General features: G+C 37.5%; 1 protein-coding gene across 1 annotated transcript in view; it reads left to right on the plus strand.

The window, feature by feature from the left end:
• Positions 1-20256, plus strand: part of MAP3K2 (mitogen-activated protein kinase kinase kinase 2) — a 90603-nt gene that overhangs the window by 49561 nt on the left and 20786 nt on the right. Inside the window, exons 3-12 of the mRNA XM_007964615.3 lie at positions 55-173; positions 1339-1379; positions 3143-3242; positions 8671-8784; positions 9168-9255; positions 12279-12409; positions 13317-13396; positions 14871-14938; positions 15117-15209; positions 17081-17287. Of these exons, the coding sequence (XP_007962806.1) occupies positions 55-173; positions 1339-1379; positions 3143-3242; positions 8671-8784; positions 9168-9255; positions 12279-12409; positions 13317-13396; positions 14871-14938; positions 15117-15209; positions 17081-17287 (1041 nt within the window). The remainder of the gene's footprint in view (positions 1-54; positions 174-1338; positions 1380-3142; positions 3243-8670; positions 8785-9167; positions 9256-12278; positions 12410-13316; positions 13397-14870; positions 14939-15116; positions 15210-17080; positions 17288-20256) is intronic.

Below are 20256 nucleotides of genomic sequence, written 5' to 3' on the forward strand. Positions count from 1 at the left end.
TATATATGTCACAATTACAATTCTATATATGTGTTTTATTTCAAAATTACCTAGATGATCAGCAAGCTTTGAACTCAATCATGCAAGATTTGGCTGTCCTTCATAAGGCCAGTCGACCAGCATTATCCTTGCAGGAAACCAGGAAAGCAAAATCTTCATCACCAAAAAAACAGGTGTTTATTTTAATAAGTATATTTTGTTTTTATATGAATTACTTTCCGTTAATACACTAATCTTATGGAGGACTTGTTTAATGTGTTTAGCTTTTACACTTTCGAATCAAGTATTTTGTTAGTGTTTGTTATACATTTTCCCATAAGAGTGTGTGTTCATCTGTTAACAATAGCAAAGACATGCAATCAATCTCAATGCCCATCAGTGGTAAACTGGATAGAGGAAATGTGGTACATATACACCATGGAATTCTATGTGGCCATAAAAAAGAACGAGATCATGTCCTTTCGGGAACATGGATGGAGCTGGAGGCAATTATCCTTAGCAAACTAATGCAGGAACAGAAAACCAAATACCACATATTCTCACTTATAAGTGGAAGGTAAATAATGAGAACACATGGAGACATAGAGGGGAGCAGTAGACACTGGCACCTACCGGAGGGTTGAGGGCGGGAGGAGGGAGAGGATCAGGAACAATAACTAATGGGTACGAGGCTTAATACCTGGATGACTAATCTGTACAAACAACCCCCCATGACATGAGTTTACCTGTATAAGAAATGTGCTCATGTACCCCTGAACTTAAAAGTTAAAAAAAAATTTTTTTAAAGTATGCGTTCATAAAGAATGGTAGCATTCTGCAGCCAAGGTTGACCCCTTCCCAGAAAAAATAAGGTAGCATTTCATTTAATGTGGTAACTGTTTTCCAAAGCTGACATTTCATCCATTTTTCAAACACTTAAGCGAATTGTTTTTTGTTTTGTTTTGTTCTTCAAATAGTCTACTCTGGATTTTTAGAAATGAGGATGATTTTGATTTTGATAAATCAGATTAGTTTGGGATACTCAGCATGACATACAAAAATATAATATTCTGTATTTCCCATAACAGGATCAGCAAATGTCTCATACTCCTGGTACCTTCACTAGTAGATCTTGGTGTTCTTTCCTATTGAGCCCAGATTCAGCAACATAATTCTCAACTTTTTAGCAGACACTATCAGTTGTTTGGAGCTGGTACAGAAATTCAAACTTCCTTCCTCGTCTGGTCTATTTTAAATGAATGGCTAAAAAACAATATGATTTAGAAATTGTAGGAGTTTTATCTAATCTCTGAATGATTTGTCTGATCTCTGAAAGACTCAATTGTCATTTCATTACAGAATGATGTCCGAGTCAAATTTGAACATAGGGGAGAAAAAAGGTAAGGAAAGAAACATTACGTGTTAATTAATTGATTTAATCAAATGTGTATTCTAATTAAGCTGTTGAAAGGTTCTTTTCAGATTTGAATGAAGTTTCATGGTTTACAAATTGAGAATAGAGTAGTCCTTGGGAATGTGTAATGTGTTTAGACTTAAGATAGATAACATATGTCAAAATTCAGGCTAAACATTAGAAATGATTAATGTGTTTGCAATTTTCAGAGATAAATAAGATCACTGCTTAGTACAGACTTTAAATATTGTCATTTCCTTTTATTTTTACTTGAGGGAAATTAAGTATATTTTTCCTTGTAATTGTTTCATCCCGCAGATACTATATAGCATTTATATACCTGAGCTTAACACTCACAATTCTGATTATTCTCAAGAGACCTCAGTGCTATGACGTGTATGTCATTAGCAATGTTAAGGAAAGTGAATTGGACTAGTGGCTGTAAATTATTTAGCAGAGATGTAAACCTAGCCTTCTACTTGGTATCCGTATCTCAGTGCACAAATTATAGGATGGTAGTTGACAACAAAATTGCTGACAAGACCTAATAGGAATTAAGGCCGATGGAATTTTTTTTTTTTTTTGAGATGGGGTCTTACTCTGTTGCCTAGGCTGGAGTGCAATGGCGTGATTTTGGCTCAGTGCAACCTCCACCTCCTGGGTTCAAGCGATTCTCCTGCCTCAGCCTCCCGAGTAACTGGGATTACAGGCGACTGCCACCATGCTCGACTAATTTTTGTATTTTTTAGTCGAGATGGGGTTTCACCATATTGGCCAGGCTGGTCTTGAACTCCCGACCTCAGATGATCCACCTGCCTCAGCCTCCCAAAGTACTGGGATTACAGGCATGAGCCACTGTGCCTGGCCTGACGATGGAATTTCATATCTGCTAGTAGTGTCTCATGAAATAATGTAGTGAAAAGCCTAACAGTTTTAAGGATTTTAAAGTGGCTCACAAATCATATAAGCGTATTTTACATAGAAATGTTTAAAACTGGAATATATCAGATAAACCATGGAACTCTCCAATCTATTTTCCTATTTATGGATATTTTCCCAATTTTTCATTCATTCAGCATTATTTGTTGAGTACTTAGTATATATATGCTAGGCCCTAGAGGAATAAAGGGAGCAAAGCAGACATAGCCTCTTTCCTTATGGGTCTTATAGTGTGGTATTGGTGGTCTTCAAGCTTTAGGTGCATGCTCTCAAAGGGCAGCACAGGCCAATCCTTTGGGAAATAGAAAGAAAACACTAGAATTTTAATCTTTTTAAAATATTTATTTTGGAAGTATGCCTACATGATACATGTACCCCAAAATGTTGAGTTGATAAGGATACAGAAATCAAAATTTGAATCCCTGGAGAACAACTTTATTCTTTTTAACAGTTTCATTTCATTCTGTCATAAAGATGTCACATAGTTAAGTTTAATCACTTTCCTCAATAAACATTTTGTATTGCTGTTTAACATTCATATGGTAGTTTCAGTGCAAATTAAAAGCTGCAGAAAATTTTGAGAATTTCTTTTTTAAGATTTGTATTAGGATAAAACAGACTTCAGAGTTTTTGAATTTTGGGTTGAAAATTTGTGCCTGTGATAAAAAATGTGCTGTTGTAGTGTTTAAGTAAAGTGAATATTTACATAATTTTAAATTAATTTTGTATCTCTCTAAAAGGAGATAACTGTTGCAAGTTTATTATTTAACTTTGCCTAAGAAAATAAAATCTTAAAATTGTGTTATATAGAATCCTTCAGTTTCCCAGACCAGTTAAACTGGAAGATCTGAGATCTAAAGCTAAAATTGCCTTTGGACAGTCTATGGATCTACATTATACCAATAATGAGGTAAACACATACAGTTTAACTTTAGTAGATCTTATCTTGAAAAGTAATGTGTTCGTTTAAGAGACCGCTTTTAAGACTTGTGTTTTTATTTAGGGATTGATAAATATATGGTATGTCAGAAGAATAAAACCTAAGTAAATTTTAACTGACTAAAATGGATTTTTTTCATTGTGGAAAATAATAGAGGGTGCTACTATGCAAATAATTGAATGAGGGCATATTATAGGGCAAAATACATGTATTGGAATTTTGCTGCTTATTTATGGTTTTGTTTTTATTCTATGTACTTTATTGATGAACTGTGTTTTCCTGTCATACTCTACACTTGGCTACAGATGGCAGAGCTTTGGTAGTTAAACAATTGAGTTAAAGGATTGTTTTAGTGTTGGTCAGGGCTCAATTAGATTATTATGTTTCGGAATCAGTACATATGATCTTAAGGGGCTTGCTTTAGCAATGAGGAGCTCTGTGTTGTGGAGACGACACCCCTTTTTAATCCCCTTAGGATTGGATTCAATGATCTTTGAAGTTTCTTTTAGTTCTTAGGATTCTGTGAGATATCAGGATCTTGTGATCTTAAAATTTATAGGACAATTTAGTTAATAATTGTATTATGGTTAGTAATTAGGTGAATTTGGTTTTTATATTCAGAAAGCATTTATTAATTTTTCAGGCATCATGCTATAATTTATAAGTTGCAGCGCCTGATGGAGTAGACCTTATAGACTTGTGGTACAAGCAAGCCATTAATAAATGAGCTATTTCAATATATGAAGTTCTTTGAAAGAAATGCATAAAGTAGGCCAGGCATGGTTGCTCACACGTGTAATCCCACTACTTCGGGAGGCCGAGGCGGGCGGATCACGAGGTCAAGAGATCGAGACCATCCTGGCCAACATGGTAAAACCCCATCTCTACTAAAAATACAAAAATTAGCCAGGCATGGTGACGCACACCTGTAATCCCAGCTATTTGGGAGACTGAGGCAGGAGAATCGCTTGAACCCGGGAGGCGGAGGTTGGAGTTAGCTGAGATCGCGTCACTGTACTCCAGCCTGGTGACAGAGCAAGACTCTGTCTCAAAAAAAAAAAAAAAAAAAAATGCATAAAGTATTGTGATGAAGAATAAAGGGCAGAGCACAGTGGCTCATGCCTATAATCCCAGCACTTGGGGAGGCCAAGGCAGGAAGATCACCTGAGGCCAGGAGTTCAAGACTAACCTGGGCAATATCGCAAGACCCCATCTCTAAAAAATAGTAAAATTATCTGAGTGTGATGGCATTCACCTGTAGTCCCAGCTGTTCGGGAGGCTGAGGCAGGGGAATCTGAGGTGGAAGGATAGCTTGAGCCCAGGAATTTGAGGGTACAGTGAGCTAGAGTTGCACCACTACACTCCAGCCTGTGTGACAGAGTTGTCTGAACAAAAAAGAATAATTTTTAAAAAAATGTCTTGAACTTGTGTCATTATCCCATAGGATGATTACAGGGGAACCTAGACATATCTTTTTTTCTTTTTTCTAAAATTGTATTATGGAAAACTTTCAAATGCCAAGATACATTAAGACTACAGTATTGTCTTTATCTACTAGCCTAGTAAGTCTATCAAGAACAGTGAGGTTAGCATGACATGATTTGTCCATATTATACTTGTGCCAGCTTGTAAGAACTGCTGTTTTTGTTTTTGTTTTTTTTTTTAAATGACTTTTCCCAGTTTGCTATGTAATTTTTTAGAAAATTTTTTAAAAAAATTACTATGTAATTTTTTTCTGTGGTTTTCTTGAGGATTGACATCAAGCTAACTTATTATTATTATTATTATTTTTTTTTTTGAGACAAGGTTTCACTCTGTCACCCAGGTTGGAGTGCAGTGGCCCGATTTCACCTCACTGCAACCTTTGCCTCCCAGGGCTCAAGCGATACTCCTACCTCAGCCTCCTGAGTAGCTGGGACCACAGGCGGGCACCACTGCACCCAGATAATTTTTGTATTTTTGGTAGAGACAGGGTTTCACCATGTTGCCCAGGCTGGTCTCAAACTCCTGAGCTCAAGCGATCCACCTGCCTGGGCCTCCCCAAAGTGCTGGGATTACAGGCGTGAGCCGCTGTGCCTGGCCTGATCTGTATTTTTAAGAACCCTTTCCCATTTTCTAAAAATTGGAAAATTGCTCCATTTTTAGTTTATTTTTCTCATGCTTTCTGAAGGATTTCTGTGAGTGGTTCTACCATTACATTTTGGTGGCCTCTTGGCAGGAATGTGGTAGAGGTGGCATTAGGATAAGATTACATTTAAGATTTCTTGCAACCCTGAGATTCTGTGAGTGGGCCGTGTCCTGTCTCATATCTTGACATATTGTCCCAAGCCAAATGCATCATCTTGGACATTGGGGGTAGGAAAATCTTACTAGTTTTGTGGACATTTGGACAAGCAAAAAATTCATTTATACTGCCTGTCATTCCACTTCTATAAATATTTTTTCTAGTGTAATATTAATTTCTCTGTTCAGAATGAACTATTACTCTATAAACTTCCAGTTGGCTAGAACTGAAACTTTAAGGAACTTTAAGCAGAAATATAAGCTGGGGTTGTTTGGATTTGTTAGTTTGGCTTCTCTTTAATAAGGTGCGTGTGGGGGTGCGTGTGTGTGTGTGTTATGAGGGTTGGGTGTGGAGGTGTTCAGAGGGGGTGTGTGTGTGTGTGTCAGTGTCATGGGGGTTGAATGTGGAGGTGTTCAAGCCAAGTAAGGATTTTCTAAGATCACTTCCATTTTAGATGAGTAGAGCAGGAAAAAAAATTTTTTTTTTTTTTTTTTGATACAGCATCTCCCCATCACCCAGGCTGGAGTACGGTGGCACAGTCATGGCTCACTGCAGCCTTGACCTCCCCAGCTCAATCAGTCCTCCCCCCTCAGCCTCCTAAGTAGCTGAGATTACAGGCATGCACTACTATACCTTGTTAATTTTTGTATTTTTTGTTGAGATGTGGTTTCACCATGTTGCCCAGGCTGGTCTCAAACTCCTGGGCTCAAGCAATCCGCATACCTCAGCCTCCTAAAGTGCTGCGATTACAGGCGTGAGCCACTGCGTCCAGCCTAGAGAACCTTTTAATGGCTGTCTTGATACTTCACTGTGTAAAGTCAGGAAGATAATTCAGTTCTTTCAGATTTCAGTTCTATTTAATGGTTCTCAAACTCAATTTTAAGTTTCCTTTCTAGAAAGGATTTATGTCAACAAACAACTGATTTATCAAAAATAGGCCAGAGGGTGTTAGATTTCATGAATGAGACTGAAATGAATTCACCAAGCAAGAAAACATTCTCTGATTGATTTAGTATAGTGTAGATAACCTGGGACTTGTGTTCTTGACTCTTAATCCTCATTTTACAGTTTGTAATAGGTAACCTTAGAACACAGGCAGGATCACATTAGGTCTGTAGGCAGTGCCTAAGCTGCTGCACCAGGCACTTCTCCAGGATGTTCACATTTTACAGCAGCAGACTGAAGAAGAGCAGAATCATTTATGTTCATATTTTTTTTCTGTCATTTGATTTAGTGTTTTTTTCCCCCAAAAGTAGCAGTATCTTGGAGAAGTAAACAATCCAGTTATAAATGTATAGTAAAAGTAAGTATTCAGATTTTCCCCTCAAATGAAAAATCGGCAGAACAGTCATTATTATTGCTTTAAAATGTTTTCCAGTGCTTAAAAAGTAATAGACTATTGAAGATAGAAGCAAGATATACCAATATGTTTCATAATTGGTGGGAAATAGAAATGTATTTAAGTAGATCAGTAGATGAAGCTTGTTCTATGATACCAAACAGTTGATAATTGTATTTTATTAGAAAAAAATTCTCATAGAGCAAAAAGAGCCCAGTTAGTTGGTCACTTACAGTAATACAAAATTAGCTACAAACAGAAATTGGGATTATATTTTAAGAACAGAGTAAGTAAGTGCAAGCAGATTGAGGGAATTCACATGAATCCTTCTTTATTTTTGTGTCTGGCAGCGTTTCTTATAACAAGGACTTTTTTGGCTGGGCACGGTGGCTCACGCCTGTAATCCCAGCACTTGAGAAGGCCCAGGTGGGCAGATCATTTGAGGTCAGGAGTTTGAGACCAGCCTGGCCAACATGGTGAAACCCTGTCTCCACTAAAAATACAAAAATTAGCCACACGTGGTGGTGCATGCCTGTAAACCCAGCTACTGGGGAGGCTGAGGCTGGAGAATCACTTGAACCCAGGAGTCAGGTTGCAGTGAGCTGAGATTGCCACTGTACTCTAGCCTGAGTGACAGTGAGACTCCATCTCAAAACAAAAAATCAAAAACCTCAAGGACTTTTTTCATAAAGAAGTCTGCAGAATGAACACACACCATACCAGCTAGTGGGTTGGGTTCAGATTGAGCTTTTACCACTGTGATATTTATTAAACAGCATTTACCAGGTTGTCTGCTCTTTGCTCACTGCTGGTATGGGGGTCCTTGTCCTCAAAGAATTTGTACTGTAGAGACTCCAAATTAACTCAGCCTTGCATTTGAATGGCTCGTGTATTGTGCTAAGTAGAGCAGGTTAACTAGTGCAGAATATGTTCACTTGTTTTTATTCTGTTCCTCTTTCAATGAAATGGAGTATACTTTGACATTCTTGACAGAGTCTTCTTAAGTTACTAAATTGACTTTTTTTTAAAAAAAAAAGAAGGAATTTTTATTTTCTTAAATTGTATGAATTATGCTTTTTCTCATAGACCTCTTAGGTGCTTTTGTCCTCTATAACATCTGCTGCATGAGAAGACTAATGAAAGCAGATTCCACATTGAGGGTTTACTATGGAATAGTTAACTCATTAGCTTATTTGTTTTAGTGTATAGTGGTCAGGTCACCAGGCTCAGAGAGAAGAACTCTAGGTGGGCTGTAGATTGCAGATATGTTACTAGTGGTACCCCTCCATGGCAGCTGTCCTCCATGGCAGGTACTCAGGATGTTGGTATGTTGAAGAGCACACCAGCTGAGAGGACAAATTTGTGGTTACTACTGAAAAAAGAACTGAGTTTCATCTATGCAGAAGAAAAGTAGTACCTTTATTTCATATGGTCTTTGTCTGTACTCCTTCATGCTTTTTGGGGGCAAACATACTATAACTTAAATTTAGCAACATTATGGAAATATCCTAGAAAATTAATCTTTAAATGTTATTTTCTAAAATAATGTAATGATTAATTAAGACAAACTTAAAAACATCTATGTTCATTCTAAGATTTTAGTGGTGGTAGAATGAGGAGGGCAAAACAATCTACACGTACACATTCAGACTTTCATCATAGGAACAAATCACAGAGCAAGGCATTTGGACATTTGTAATTCCTTAGTAGTGGAGATGCTCATGGAAGACTTGACCTGGTGAGATAACTGCATGATTCCTTATGTTTGTTTTTAGTTGGTAATTCCATTAACTACTCAAGATGACTTGGACAAAGCTGTGGAACTGCTGGATCGTAGTATTCATATGAAGAGCCTCAAGATATTACTTGTAATAAATGGAAGTACACAGGTATGACTTGGGATATTTTTTTCAGTAAGAATTATAGGACTTAGACTTGTAAAAGTTAATATATGAAACATAATTATATTCTATAATCATTGCAATATTTTCATTATGATCAAATGTAAACTTACATCCTTTAATTACTATACATTAATATCCTTGCTCCTCAAAACCACAGTCATAGTTATACATAACTAAAATATGTTGTACATATGAAGCTAATAGAAACTGACAACTTAGAAAGAATTATGTTAGAATTAAAATTTCAAAAAGAGGATTTGATTAAGGCTCACAAACTGTATAAAATGGTTTGTACTTGGTAGGGGAGAGGATTCTGTTTAAAGCCCCAAGGAGGAAGAATAGCATTAATTGTCTTTTCTCCTTTGTAGGCTACTAATTTAGAACCATTGCCATCACTAGAAGATTTGGATAATACAGTATTTGGAGCAGAGAGGAAAAAACGGCTTTCTATAATAGGTAAGAAAGCTGGTGTCTGAATTACGAAATGAATGATTTCTCAATTTCTTCTCCATCCTTTAATGTAGTGCAGCACCTAAACATACTCCTGATAACTAATATCCTATTTCTCTACTTCCTGTAATTTAAGTTAAATACATTATTTATTTGATGTCCCTTGGAAATTCAAGTTTACAGGATTAGTAATCTCCAATTTAAATTCTTTGTTTATATATTCAGGGTATTTTAATGTCAACAAATTCAAATAAAACTTTAAAGAGGTTTTAGGCTGGGTGCGGTAGCTCATGCCTGTAATCCCAGCACTTTGGGAGGCCAAGGCGGGCAGATCACAAGGTCAAGAGATCAAGACCATCCTGGCCAACATGGTGAAACCCCATTTCTACTAAAATTACAAAAATTAGCTGGGCATGGTGGCACATGCCTGTAGTCCCAGCTACTCAGGAGGCTGAGGCAAGAGGATTGCTTGAACCCAGGAGGTAGAGGTTGCAGTGAACCAAGATTGTGCCATTGCACTCCAGCGTGGTGACAAAGCGAGATGCCATCTCAAAAAAAAAAAAGTTTTAATCATACAAATAGAATGGAGGAAAAAAATTAAAGGAAGTAATTATAATATATTAAAATTAATAGACTGTAAATTCACAAGTCTTTCTCTAGGGTTTTAGTGATTGCCAAGAATGCTGTCAAAATAAAGATACTAAGAATTTTTATATTATGATTTATTATTACTTTATTATTATTTGTTTTCATTTGCCATTTATTGTTAAAATTAAGATTATGATATAAAGAAATAAAGATTTTGCTTGCTGTGTTTTTAAGGCGGCTTTATTTTTGCAACATGAGTTGGACATAGATACTCTGAACTCCCCATTCTGTCTGTTCTTCAATTTTTATAAAACATTGATAATCTACATTTTTATTTGATAAAAGCATTACATTGTTTCAAAAAACCGCTGGTATAAATGTTCTTACAGAGAGGGCAGTGAGTATGGCCATTAAAGATGGCATGAAAACATGTATGAGGGGCAGATTTAAAAGAGAAAAGTTAAAGAGGAGGAAAAACAGATGAATAGGAGGACGCAGGAGAGTGGGTCAAAATAAATGTGGTTGGGAATCTGAAAGAGATTGGTAACAGAAGAGGATTGTTGATAATCAAAGAAAAAATTGAATTGGCCTGTGAACCACTGAAAAAATAGACATTATTCGTGTTCTCTTTTGGTCCCCAGAAGAAGCTATTTTATGACCATTTTCTTCTAAGTGTCTGTCTTACATAAGTCCTACTTTGGGTTTCAGGAATGCAGAAATGCGAGCAGCAGAGGTGATACACAAGCAAAATACAAATGGCTTGTCCTTTTCGTTCAGATGTATTTCGATACAGTTTTAAAATTTGGTGAAAGAACATTTGAAATAGCCAAATTCAAATTCCAGCTCTCTAATGAACCTGAGACCAGTAAATGTGTCTTCTTCTTTAAGTCATGGGATTGTTGTAGCATTAAATCGAGAGAACACTTGTACATTTTACTTTTCAAACTAGAAAGCTCATTGTACAGTTGTACATTGTACAAAGCTCAGATGTTCATTGTACATTTCTTTCTTTATCTCCATTTCTTATCACATTACGGTACTTGTCATTTTATTTAAAAATTGCTAATTCACTTTATAACTAAGATTACAGGCACCTGCCACCATGCCTGGCTAATTTTTATATTTTTAGTAGAGATGGAGTTTCAGCATGTTGACCAGGCTAGTCTCGAACTCCTGAGCTCATGTGATCCATCCACCTCGGCCTCCCAAAGTGCTGGCATTACAGGCGTGAGCCACGGTGCCCAGCTCTAATTCACTTTAGTTGCATTAGACAGAGTAAGCTAAATGCACTAATTAAATTGACATTTTAAATATATTTTGAATTAAAATTACACTGAATACCTCAATCTTATTCTAATAAATATTCTTGACGTCAGTGCCAGCATAAGAAGAAACTGGAAATCGTGAAGTATAGAATTAGTGGTCTTTTATTGGCACTGCTTTAAACTTTGAATGGCTTTGCTAGATATGACCATTAATTATTTTTCTTATATGTTGGCAGTTATTTTCTTTAATTGTTTTTATAAAAGGGAGATAGAGGAAAAACTCCTTTAGGTTAGGAGTGTATGCTGATAAACAGGTCTCAACCAAGAGTGCATTGGCATATGCATTACTGTGAAAAATGGGTTGTCAAATAGGGAGACAAAATTTTCATAGCCTTTTTTTTTTTTTTTTTTAGTTCTGTCTCCTTTTAGTAATTGACTATATTGATCTTCTTTTGTAAGCACGGGGATATGGAAGGAATAAAAATATTAGGGACCAGTATTATTGTGGCTACAGATGTTATGAAGCCTAAATCAATCCTGACTCAAATTGAGCTCCTAATCATTTTACAGACAAGTGTAGACAGTATTCTCTTTTATGCACATGTCTTGGTAATCATTTTGCTCTCTCCTTTCTCCCTGTCTCACTAAGAGATGCTTGCATATACTCACAATGACTCCTTTACATAAAGCTGAAACCTTTTTTGCTTTAAATTGGACCAGAACTTAAATGCTCACATAACTTCCCCATATCTGTCTTATAATTTCAAAAAACTATGAGGAAAGGTGAGACACTGTACTAATAAATATAGCATGATTTCCACAGAACTGAGTAAAATAAAGTGGGTTATTGTCTCATAAGAAATGTGATTACTTAAACTGTCTTCATGCCGGAAATCTATATTGTATTATCATCCCATTAGCAGTCAGAATACGATACTACCTAGTGAGTATAAATGTAGTAGTATGGTGAGGTTAATAATTATGATAGGGTGGGAATTTACAAAGGTTATAAAACCATTTGAAGTTTTACAAATGGGTGTTCTGACAGGTTTTAATAAAAACTGAATTTTCTTTTGCTGAAAGTATTATTGATATAATTCAGAAATATAGCCTATTTAAAACAAAACTTGATTCCCTTGCCTATAATTATAAATTACATTATTTTTCTTCCTTGAGGTCCTACTAGTAGAGATAGAAGTTCTCCTCCCCCAGGATACATTCCAGATGAATTACACCAGGTTGCCCGAAATGGGTCATTCACTAGTATCAACAGTGAAGGAGAATTCATTCCAGAGAGCATGGACCAAGTAAGCAAAAGTTTGAGTTTTTAAATTTAATTTAAAGAGATGTTGTCAGGGTCAGTGTGATTTGGCAGGTAACTGGGTGTGTGTGTGTGTGTGTGTGTGTGTGTGTGTGATCTCTTTTCTAATTACATATCTTCTTAACTGAACAAAATAGAAAAAATATAGGAAAATGCCTGTTAATTTACTTGTGCCTGTGTAAAGAAAGCTGGAATACAGCTGGTTTTTTATTGCTCAGTAAGTGAATGAATGTGAGTGAATGATAATGCATTTGCTTTGTAATCCTGGAATTAATAGCCAGATTGTTTTTTTTTAAACATTTGAAAGATAGAATGAAACTACAGATATTTAACTTCATGAAACTGAGGTTTGTGAACTTTCGGAAACATTTAAAAAATACTTCAGTTTTATAGTATTAAAATGTTTTCATGGAGTTGCTATTATTCCCTTAACATTGCATTGCATTGCATTATATGTTCACACTATTATAGTAGTTCACATTTTCTAATAATGTAACCGTCATAGTGTCATTAGTCTCAGTTTGGGTGGGGCCATTGTTCAGTTTTCAGTAAGCAAAATAGTGTGAAATGTTGTAGCTTTTAATTATTTAGTCAATAGTCTATAGAGAAAGAATATTTTTCTCTTAGGAAATTTTGAAGTCGTGGCTTGCTTACAAGGGACATTTGAAAATGAGTAACTCTGGAGAGTGACCACTATTGAGTATGGAATTATTCTAAAATTGTGGTGAGTGAGGGTTACACAGCTCTCAGTATTCTAAAAGCCTTGACTTGTATACTTTAAATGGGTGAATTTTATGTTACATGAAGTATGTCTCATTAAGGAAGGTTTTTTTTAATAAGCAACTTTTGGTTATATCTAATTGAATCATGGTGGAACTGCTTTTTTTTCCTAGATGCTGGATCCGTTATCTTTAAGCAGCCCTGAAAATTCTGGCTCAGGAAGTTGTCCATCACTTGATAGTCCTTTGGATGGGTAATATTTATCGTAGTTTTTGGATGGTTTGTTTATTTGAGACAGAGTTTTGCTGTCACCCAGGCTGGAGTGCAGTGGCTTGAATGCAGCTTACTGCAGCCTTGACCTCCTGGGCTCTATCAGTCCTCCCACCTCCGACCCCTGAGGAGCTAGGACCAAAGGCATTTGCTATTAATACCACATCTGGCTAAGTTGTTTGTATTATTTGTAGAGATGGGGGTTTCACTTTGTTACCCAGGCTGATCTCGAACTCCTGGGCTCAAGCAAACCTCCTGCCTTGGCCTCCTAAAGCGCTGGGATTACACACATGAACCACCATGCTCAGTTTATAGTAGTTTTTCTTTTTTAATAGATATGGGTAAATATTCATACAGATAGCATGTTGAATTATCAGTAACTTTTTTGTGTTACATTCAGAGGAATATAATTGGTACTTGTATATAATGATGGCAGATTAATTTTTGCACAGTGTGTATAAATCCCTTTACCTCATGGAATTCAGTATCTTTGTTATTAAAAATGATACCTGATTATAATAGTTTGAGTATTCCTGCATGTCAAAATTGTGTGTTTGAAGGCAAATCAAATTTAGAATTTATGTACATTTACTTTTAAAACTGTGTTTGTGAAAGTGCTATCAACTTTTACATTAATATGTTTGTTTTTGGAGATTTCCTAAGTTATTTCACCTGTTCAGGATTATTTTCATTCTGGCACCAGATTAGAAATAATTTAAATTATTGGTAATTGTAGCCCACTGTGCCATGTTGGTACGTGTAGGCAAACATTTAAGTACTTTTGTGAAAAAGCTGTTCAGGAATATGAGGATGAAGTTGCAAAATGTGAATTTTTTGTTACAAGTGCTCCCCCTTCTGGTCTCAGTAGGACAGTATTCTTGGTAATCCTCTCTGGAATTGCTTTATGAAAGCAAATTCTGAAAAAATAACTAATATTGTATGGGAATGCACATTTAAGTTTCTTTTGTCCATGTATATGAAATTTCTGTATGTGTCAATGTCTACCTCAAGGTAGACATTTAAGAAATTCACGGAAGTAGTAATGAGAAAGCTATATATTTGAGTACTCACCATTTGCAAAAACCTATCCTGGACACCTTACTTGTATACACTTGATTAGTTGGAAATTATCTCTTTTGTTGATGCAGAAGGGTGATTTGCCACAGTTACATACTTAAGCGGCAGAGCTTGGATTGAAACACAGTGCTTAGAAACACCAATGATTCCAAAATACATCATTCTTCCACTGTACTGTAAGGTTAATTTTTAAAGCCAGGCTCTTTGCCTACATGTACCAAGTTAGTGTAGTTTTTCTTTTTTAGTTACGCTAACCTTTCAAAGTGAGCTCCTTTACACACACCCATACAGAGAGGCACAGATATAGATATTGCTTAAAGATTTTTTTTAATGTCTTACGTACTTACTGTAAACTTAATGTGACATTTTTTTCTTTATAGAGAGAGCTATCCAAAATCACGAATGCCTAGAGCACAGAGCTACCCAGATAATCATCAGGAATTTTCAGGTTAGACTTTATAAATTCTAAATGTTTAAATGTTTATGTCATTGGATAATGTTTTGGCTGGGAAGGAGAGGGGAGATTTTTGAAAAGTCAAATAAAAATTTATAAATGTGCTTTTCATCATTAGAAATATTTAACTATTTTTTAAAATAAAAGATAACCATCTTGTATGTCTTAACAGACTATGATAACCCTATCTTTGAGAAATTTGGAAAAGGAGGAACATATCCAAGAAGGTATCATGTTTCATATCATCATCAAGAGTATAATGATGGTAAGTTTCTGGCAATTAGACCACAAGAACAGTTAAAAATCTCAACAACAAAAATAAATACAAAAAAAATTTTTTTAAACCTCATATTTGTGTAATACCATTAGAAAAATATGAGGAAATTGTGTTATAACAAAAATATAATGGGCATTTTGGCTTTATGTCAACTTATAAGACTTGGCTGTACCTTAAAGAAAAGAAATACTTCTTTGTTTTAAGAGCCAAAGTTTTGCTGCCCAGTCAGGAGTGCTGCAGCATGATCTCCGCTCACTGTAACTTCAAATTCCTGGGCTCAAGTGGTCTTCCTGCCTTGGCTTCCTGAGTTCAGATGTGTGCCGTTACAGGCATTTGCCATCACACCCAGCTAATTAAACATTTCTTTTGTGCAGAGAGTGTCCCACCATGTTGCCCAGGCTGGTCTTGAAGTCTTGGGCTCAAGCAGTCCTCCTGCCTCAGCCTCCCAAAGTGCTGGGATTACAGGTGTGAGCCACTGCACCTGGCCAAAATGGAGTAATTTTCTTTCTTTTTTTTCCCCCCTAGACAGAGTCTCACTCTGTCACCCAGGCTGGAGTGCAGTGGCATGATCTCTGCTCACTGCACCCTCCACCTCCTGGGTTCAAGTGATTCTCCTGCCTCAGCCTCCCAAGTAGCTGGGATTATAGGTGCATGCCACCATGCCTGGCTAATTTTTTTTTTTTTGAGGTGGAGTCTTGCTCTTTCTCCCAGGCCAGAGTGCAGTGGCACGATCTCAGCTCACTGCAGCCTCTGCCTCCTGGGTTGAAGGGATTCTCCTGCCTCAGCCTCCCAAGTAGCTGGGATTACAGGTGCCCGCCACCACATGTGGCTAATTTTTGTATTTTTAGTCTAGACGGGATTTTGCCATGTTGGCCAGGCTGGTCTCAAAACTCCTGATCTTCAGTGATTCACCCGCCTCGGCCTCCCAGAGTGCTAGGATTACAGGCGTGAGCCACTGTGCCCAGCCTAATTTTTATATTTTTAGTAGAGATGGGGTTTCGCCATGTTGCCCAGACTGGTCTCAAACTCCTGGGCTCAGGTGATCTGCCTGCCTTTGCCTCCCAAATTGCTGGAATTACAGGCATGAGCCACTGCACCCATCCAAAAGAAGTAATTTTTAAATGATATTAGAAAATTACTCCTTGATGATGAGATTGATACTTACATCATCCCTTTAAGAAAAAAAATTACTTGCCAGGTGTGGTGGCTCATGCCTGTAATCCCAGCCCTTTGGGAGGCCGAGGTGAGTGGATCACCTGAGGTCAGGAGTTTGAGACCAGCCTGGCCAACATGATGAAACCCCGTCTCTACTGAAAATATGAAAAATTAGCTGGGCATGGTGGTGGGCGCCTGTAATCCCAGCTACTTGGGAGGCTGAGACAGGAGAATCACTTGAACCTGGGAGGTGGAAGTTGCAGTGAGCCAAGATTTTACCACTGCACTCCAGCCTGGGCAACAAGAGTGAAACTCCGTCTCAAAAAGAAAAGAAAGAAATTACTACCTATGAACTTTTGAATCTTTGTTTTAGATTTTAAAATCATTGTTGGAAATGAGAGTAAATTTTTTTTCTCCTTTTTCTCCAGAAGCGAGGAGGTTCCTTTTTATGATTTGTGTGTGTATGTGTGTGTGAGCACACTCATACATGTTTTATCATAAGAGATTATTTGAATTCATATTCAGGTTCTGTTTATTTTTTCCCACCCAATCATTGCTATTTCAGTTTCTTAGCCTAGTCACAGGACAGATTTCTATTCTCTACGTTACAAATTTTAAATACTTTAAAAGTACAACATATTAATAAAAGGTATTGTACAACATATTAATAAAAGGTATAAGGTCATTCTCTTTTCATTTTGTAGGTCGTAAAACTTTTCCAAGAGCTAGAAGGACCCAGGGGACCAGCTTCCGGTCTCCTGTGAGTTTCAGTCCTACTGATCACTCCTTAAGCACCAGTAGTGGAAGCAGTATCTTTACCCCAGAGTATGATGATAGTCGAATAAGAAGAAGGGGAAGTGACATAGACAATCCTACTTTGACCGTAATGGACATCAGCCCACCCAGCCGTTGTAAGTAATAGAACTTGGCATGGTGAAATGTAGAGCAGAACCTTTGCAGAATTTTATAGTATTAAAAGGAATAAATCCTAAGTGAGTTTTTGGGGTCAGATGAACTACTCAAAAAAGGTAATGTGTTTCTAAAGGTAGTTGGAATGTCAGGTATAAGCATGGTATCACTGTTAATTACCTTAGATAATTCTGTTCTTCACTTGTATTAGGAAAACTATTACCAACTAGTCATTTTTTATCCATTCATTTCACATATCCTTGTTGAATGCCTGCCACTGAGATTTCAAACATAATCTCTTAAGACATAATCTAATGGGGTAGATGATATATGGAGAAATAATTGTATAGCATTTAAATGTGAGTAGAAATCACCAGCTGAGGAGATAATGTGCAGGAGGCCATAACATCATCTAAAAATGGTGAATAGTTCCATTTTTGGCTGATGTAGGGGTATCTTACTTGAAATAGTGGGAATAGGCCTACAGTGGTAACTCAGGCCGGATTGCAAAGCATTTAGACCTTATTATCTAATCAGTGCATACAAAGATTCATGCTCGAAGATGTTTGTTGCAGCACTATTTACATACTCTGAATTCCTTTTTTGTGCTAGTGTGTCATAGTTTACTTTTCTATCCATATTGACCCCATGCTATATTGCTGTTATTTTTGCTTTAGACAGCTATCTTTTGAAGTGATTAAAGATAAGAGAAAAATGTCTTGTATATATATTTTCAGTATATTCATTTTTATAGATCTTTGTATAGATCCAAAATCTATATAAACAAAGACAGATCTGAGATCTATTGGGTATCAAATTCCTTCTGTCTGAAAAACTGCATTTTAACCTTTCTTGTAAAATAGACTTGCTGGTAGTAAGTTCATTCAGCTTTTGTTTGTTTGAAAAAAGTCTTTATTTCTCCTTCATTTTTGCAACAGGATCTCACTCTGTCTCTCAGGCCGTGGTGCAATCTCAACTCATTGCAACCTCTGCCTCCTGGGCTCAAGCAATTCTCCCACCTCAGACTCTCAAGTATCTGGCACTATAGGCATGCACCACCATGCCCAGATAATTTTTGTATTTTTTGTGGAGACAGGGTTTTGCTGTGTTGCCCAGGCTGGTCTTGAACTCTTGGGCTTAAGCTGATGCACCGGCCACAACCTCCCAAAGTGCTGGAATTACAGTGTGAGCCACTGCACCTGGCCTTTCTAGCACTTTAAAGCTATTGTCCCATTGTCTTCTGGCGTACATACTTCCTGAAGAGAAATCTGCTATAATTCTTATCTTTGTTCCTCGATATGTAATATGCTTTCTTCCCCCGCAGCTGTCCCAGCTATTTTCAAGATTTTGTCTTTGATTTTCTACAGTGTGAATATGATGTGTCTAGGTATATTTGTGTAGGGTTCCCAGCTGGTGTTCTTTCAGTTTATTATATTTATAGTTTGTGAAAAGTTCTCAGTTGTTACCTCTCCAAGTATTTTTTCTGTCTCATTCTTCCTTTTTCTTTTGGGATTCCTATTACCTGTACACTAGACTATTTGATACTGTCTCATACCTCTGTTTTTTCTCCCTCTCCCACACACACACTCTCTCTCTCCCTCCCCGCCCCCTCTCTCTGGCCCCATTGATCTATTTTCAGGTTCACTGATTCTTTCCTTAGCCTTGTTGCATCTATTTATGATCCTGTTGAAGGAATTCTTAATTTCTGTCATTGTTCTTTATTTCATGCATTTTCATGTGACTCATTCCTGTAGTTTCCATTGCTCTGTTCACCATCTGTTCATGCCTGTTGTCTACCTTTTCCATTAGAACCTTTAACATGTTAGTCATAGTTATTTTAAATTTCCCGTCTGAACCTTCTGAGTCTGGTTGTATTAATTGCTTTCTCTCTTGATTTTCTTTGGAAGGGTTGCTTTTTTGTGTCATCATTTTACAGTGAATGCCAGATATCATGTATAGGATAAAGGAGGAGGTGAATAGAATGTATGCCTGGAAATAGGCACAACTCTTCTTCTGCTAGGCCATAACTATGAGAAGCTGAGTCAGTCTAGTCAGGAGTTGAGCTGGGTTTGGATTTTGTTGTTGCCGTGGTCCCTGTGCACCACTGACTTTAAATTCTTCAGATTACTTTGTATTGGTTTCCTAAAGGGATTTTCTCAGCCGTCCTGCTCCATCAGCTTTTTTTTTTTTTTTTAAGATGGAGTTGCCCAGGTTGGAGTGCACTGGCGCGATACTGGCTCACTGCAACCTCCCCCTCCCGGGTTCAAGCGATTCTCCTGCATCAGCCTCCCAAGTAGCTGCAATTACAGGTGTCCGCCACCACACCTGGCTTTTTTTTTTTTTTTTTTTTTAATAGTAGAAATGGGGTTTTGCCACATTGGCCAGGCTGGTCTTGAACTCCTGACCTCAGGTAATCCGCCTGCTTTGGCCTCCCAAAGTGCTGGGATTACAGGTGTGGGTCACTGCACCCGGCCTTGACCTTCCTTTTGTCCCTACTTCTCAGAGAGCGAGGATCTTTCTATGGCCTTGTGCTCTCAGTAGTGGATTGCTGCTACTTGCAAGCCTAGGATGGGGAGGCAGAATAGAGGGTTCTGTGTTGTCCTATCCAGCTTCAGTCTTAGGCAGGCTTTATCTCCTCTGTTCTCAGATATGGGCTTACCCATCTTCCAGGAGTAGGAGTGCTCTAATGGTCAGGGTCACAGAAGGTTTCCAGCTTCTCTGTCAGGGGTAGAGTTTGTTTGTTTGTTTTCTTTCTTTCTCGTTTCCCTAGTCTTAGTAGGTCTTTACCTGTAACGCAGGGGTGACAGGGTTTTCTGGCTTTCTCCAGCAGCTGAAGGCTCTTGTTTCTTAGGGGAGAGGGGTGTGGAAGGGCTTTCTGCATTTCTCACAGCAGTGGGCCATTCCCCTTCTCCAGGCCTTGACTACCAAGGGAGGCTTTCCCTGGTGTCTCCTGCCCCTGTGAGTGCATGGT

Source organism: Chlorocebus sabaeus, chromosome 10, assembly GCF_047675955.1.
Source record: "Chlorocebus sabaeus isolate Y175 chromosome 10, mChlSab1.0.hap1, whole genome shotgun sequence".
In the NCBI taxonomy this organism is placed as follows: Eukaryota; Metazoa; Chordata; class Mammalia; order Primates; family Cercopithecidae; genus Chlorocebus; species Chlorocebus sabaeus.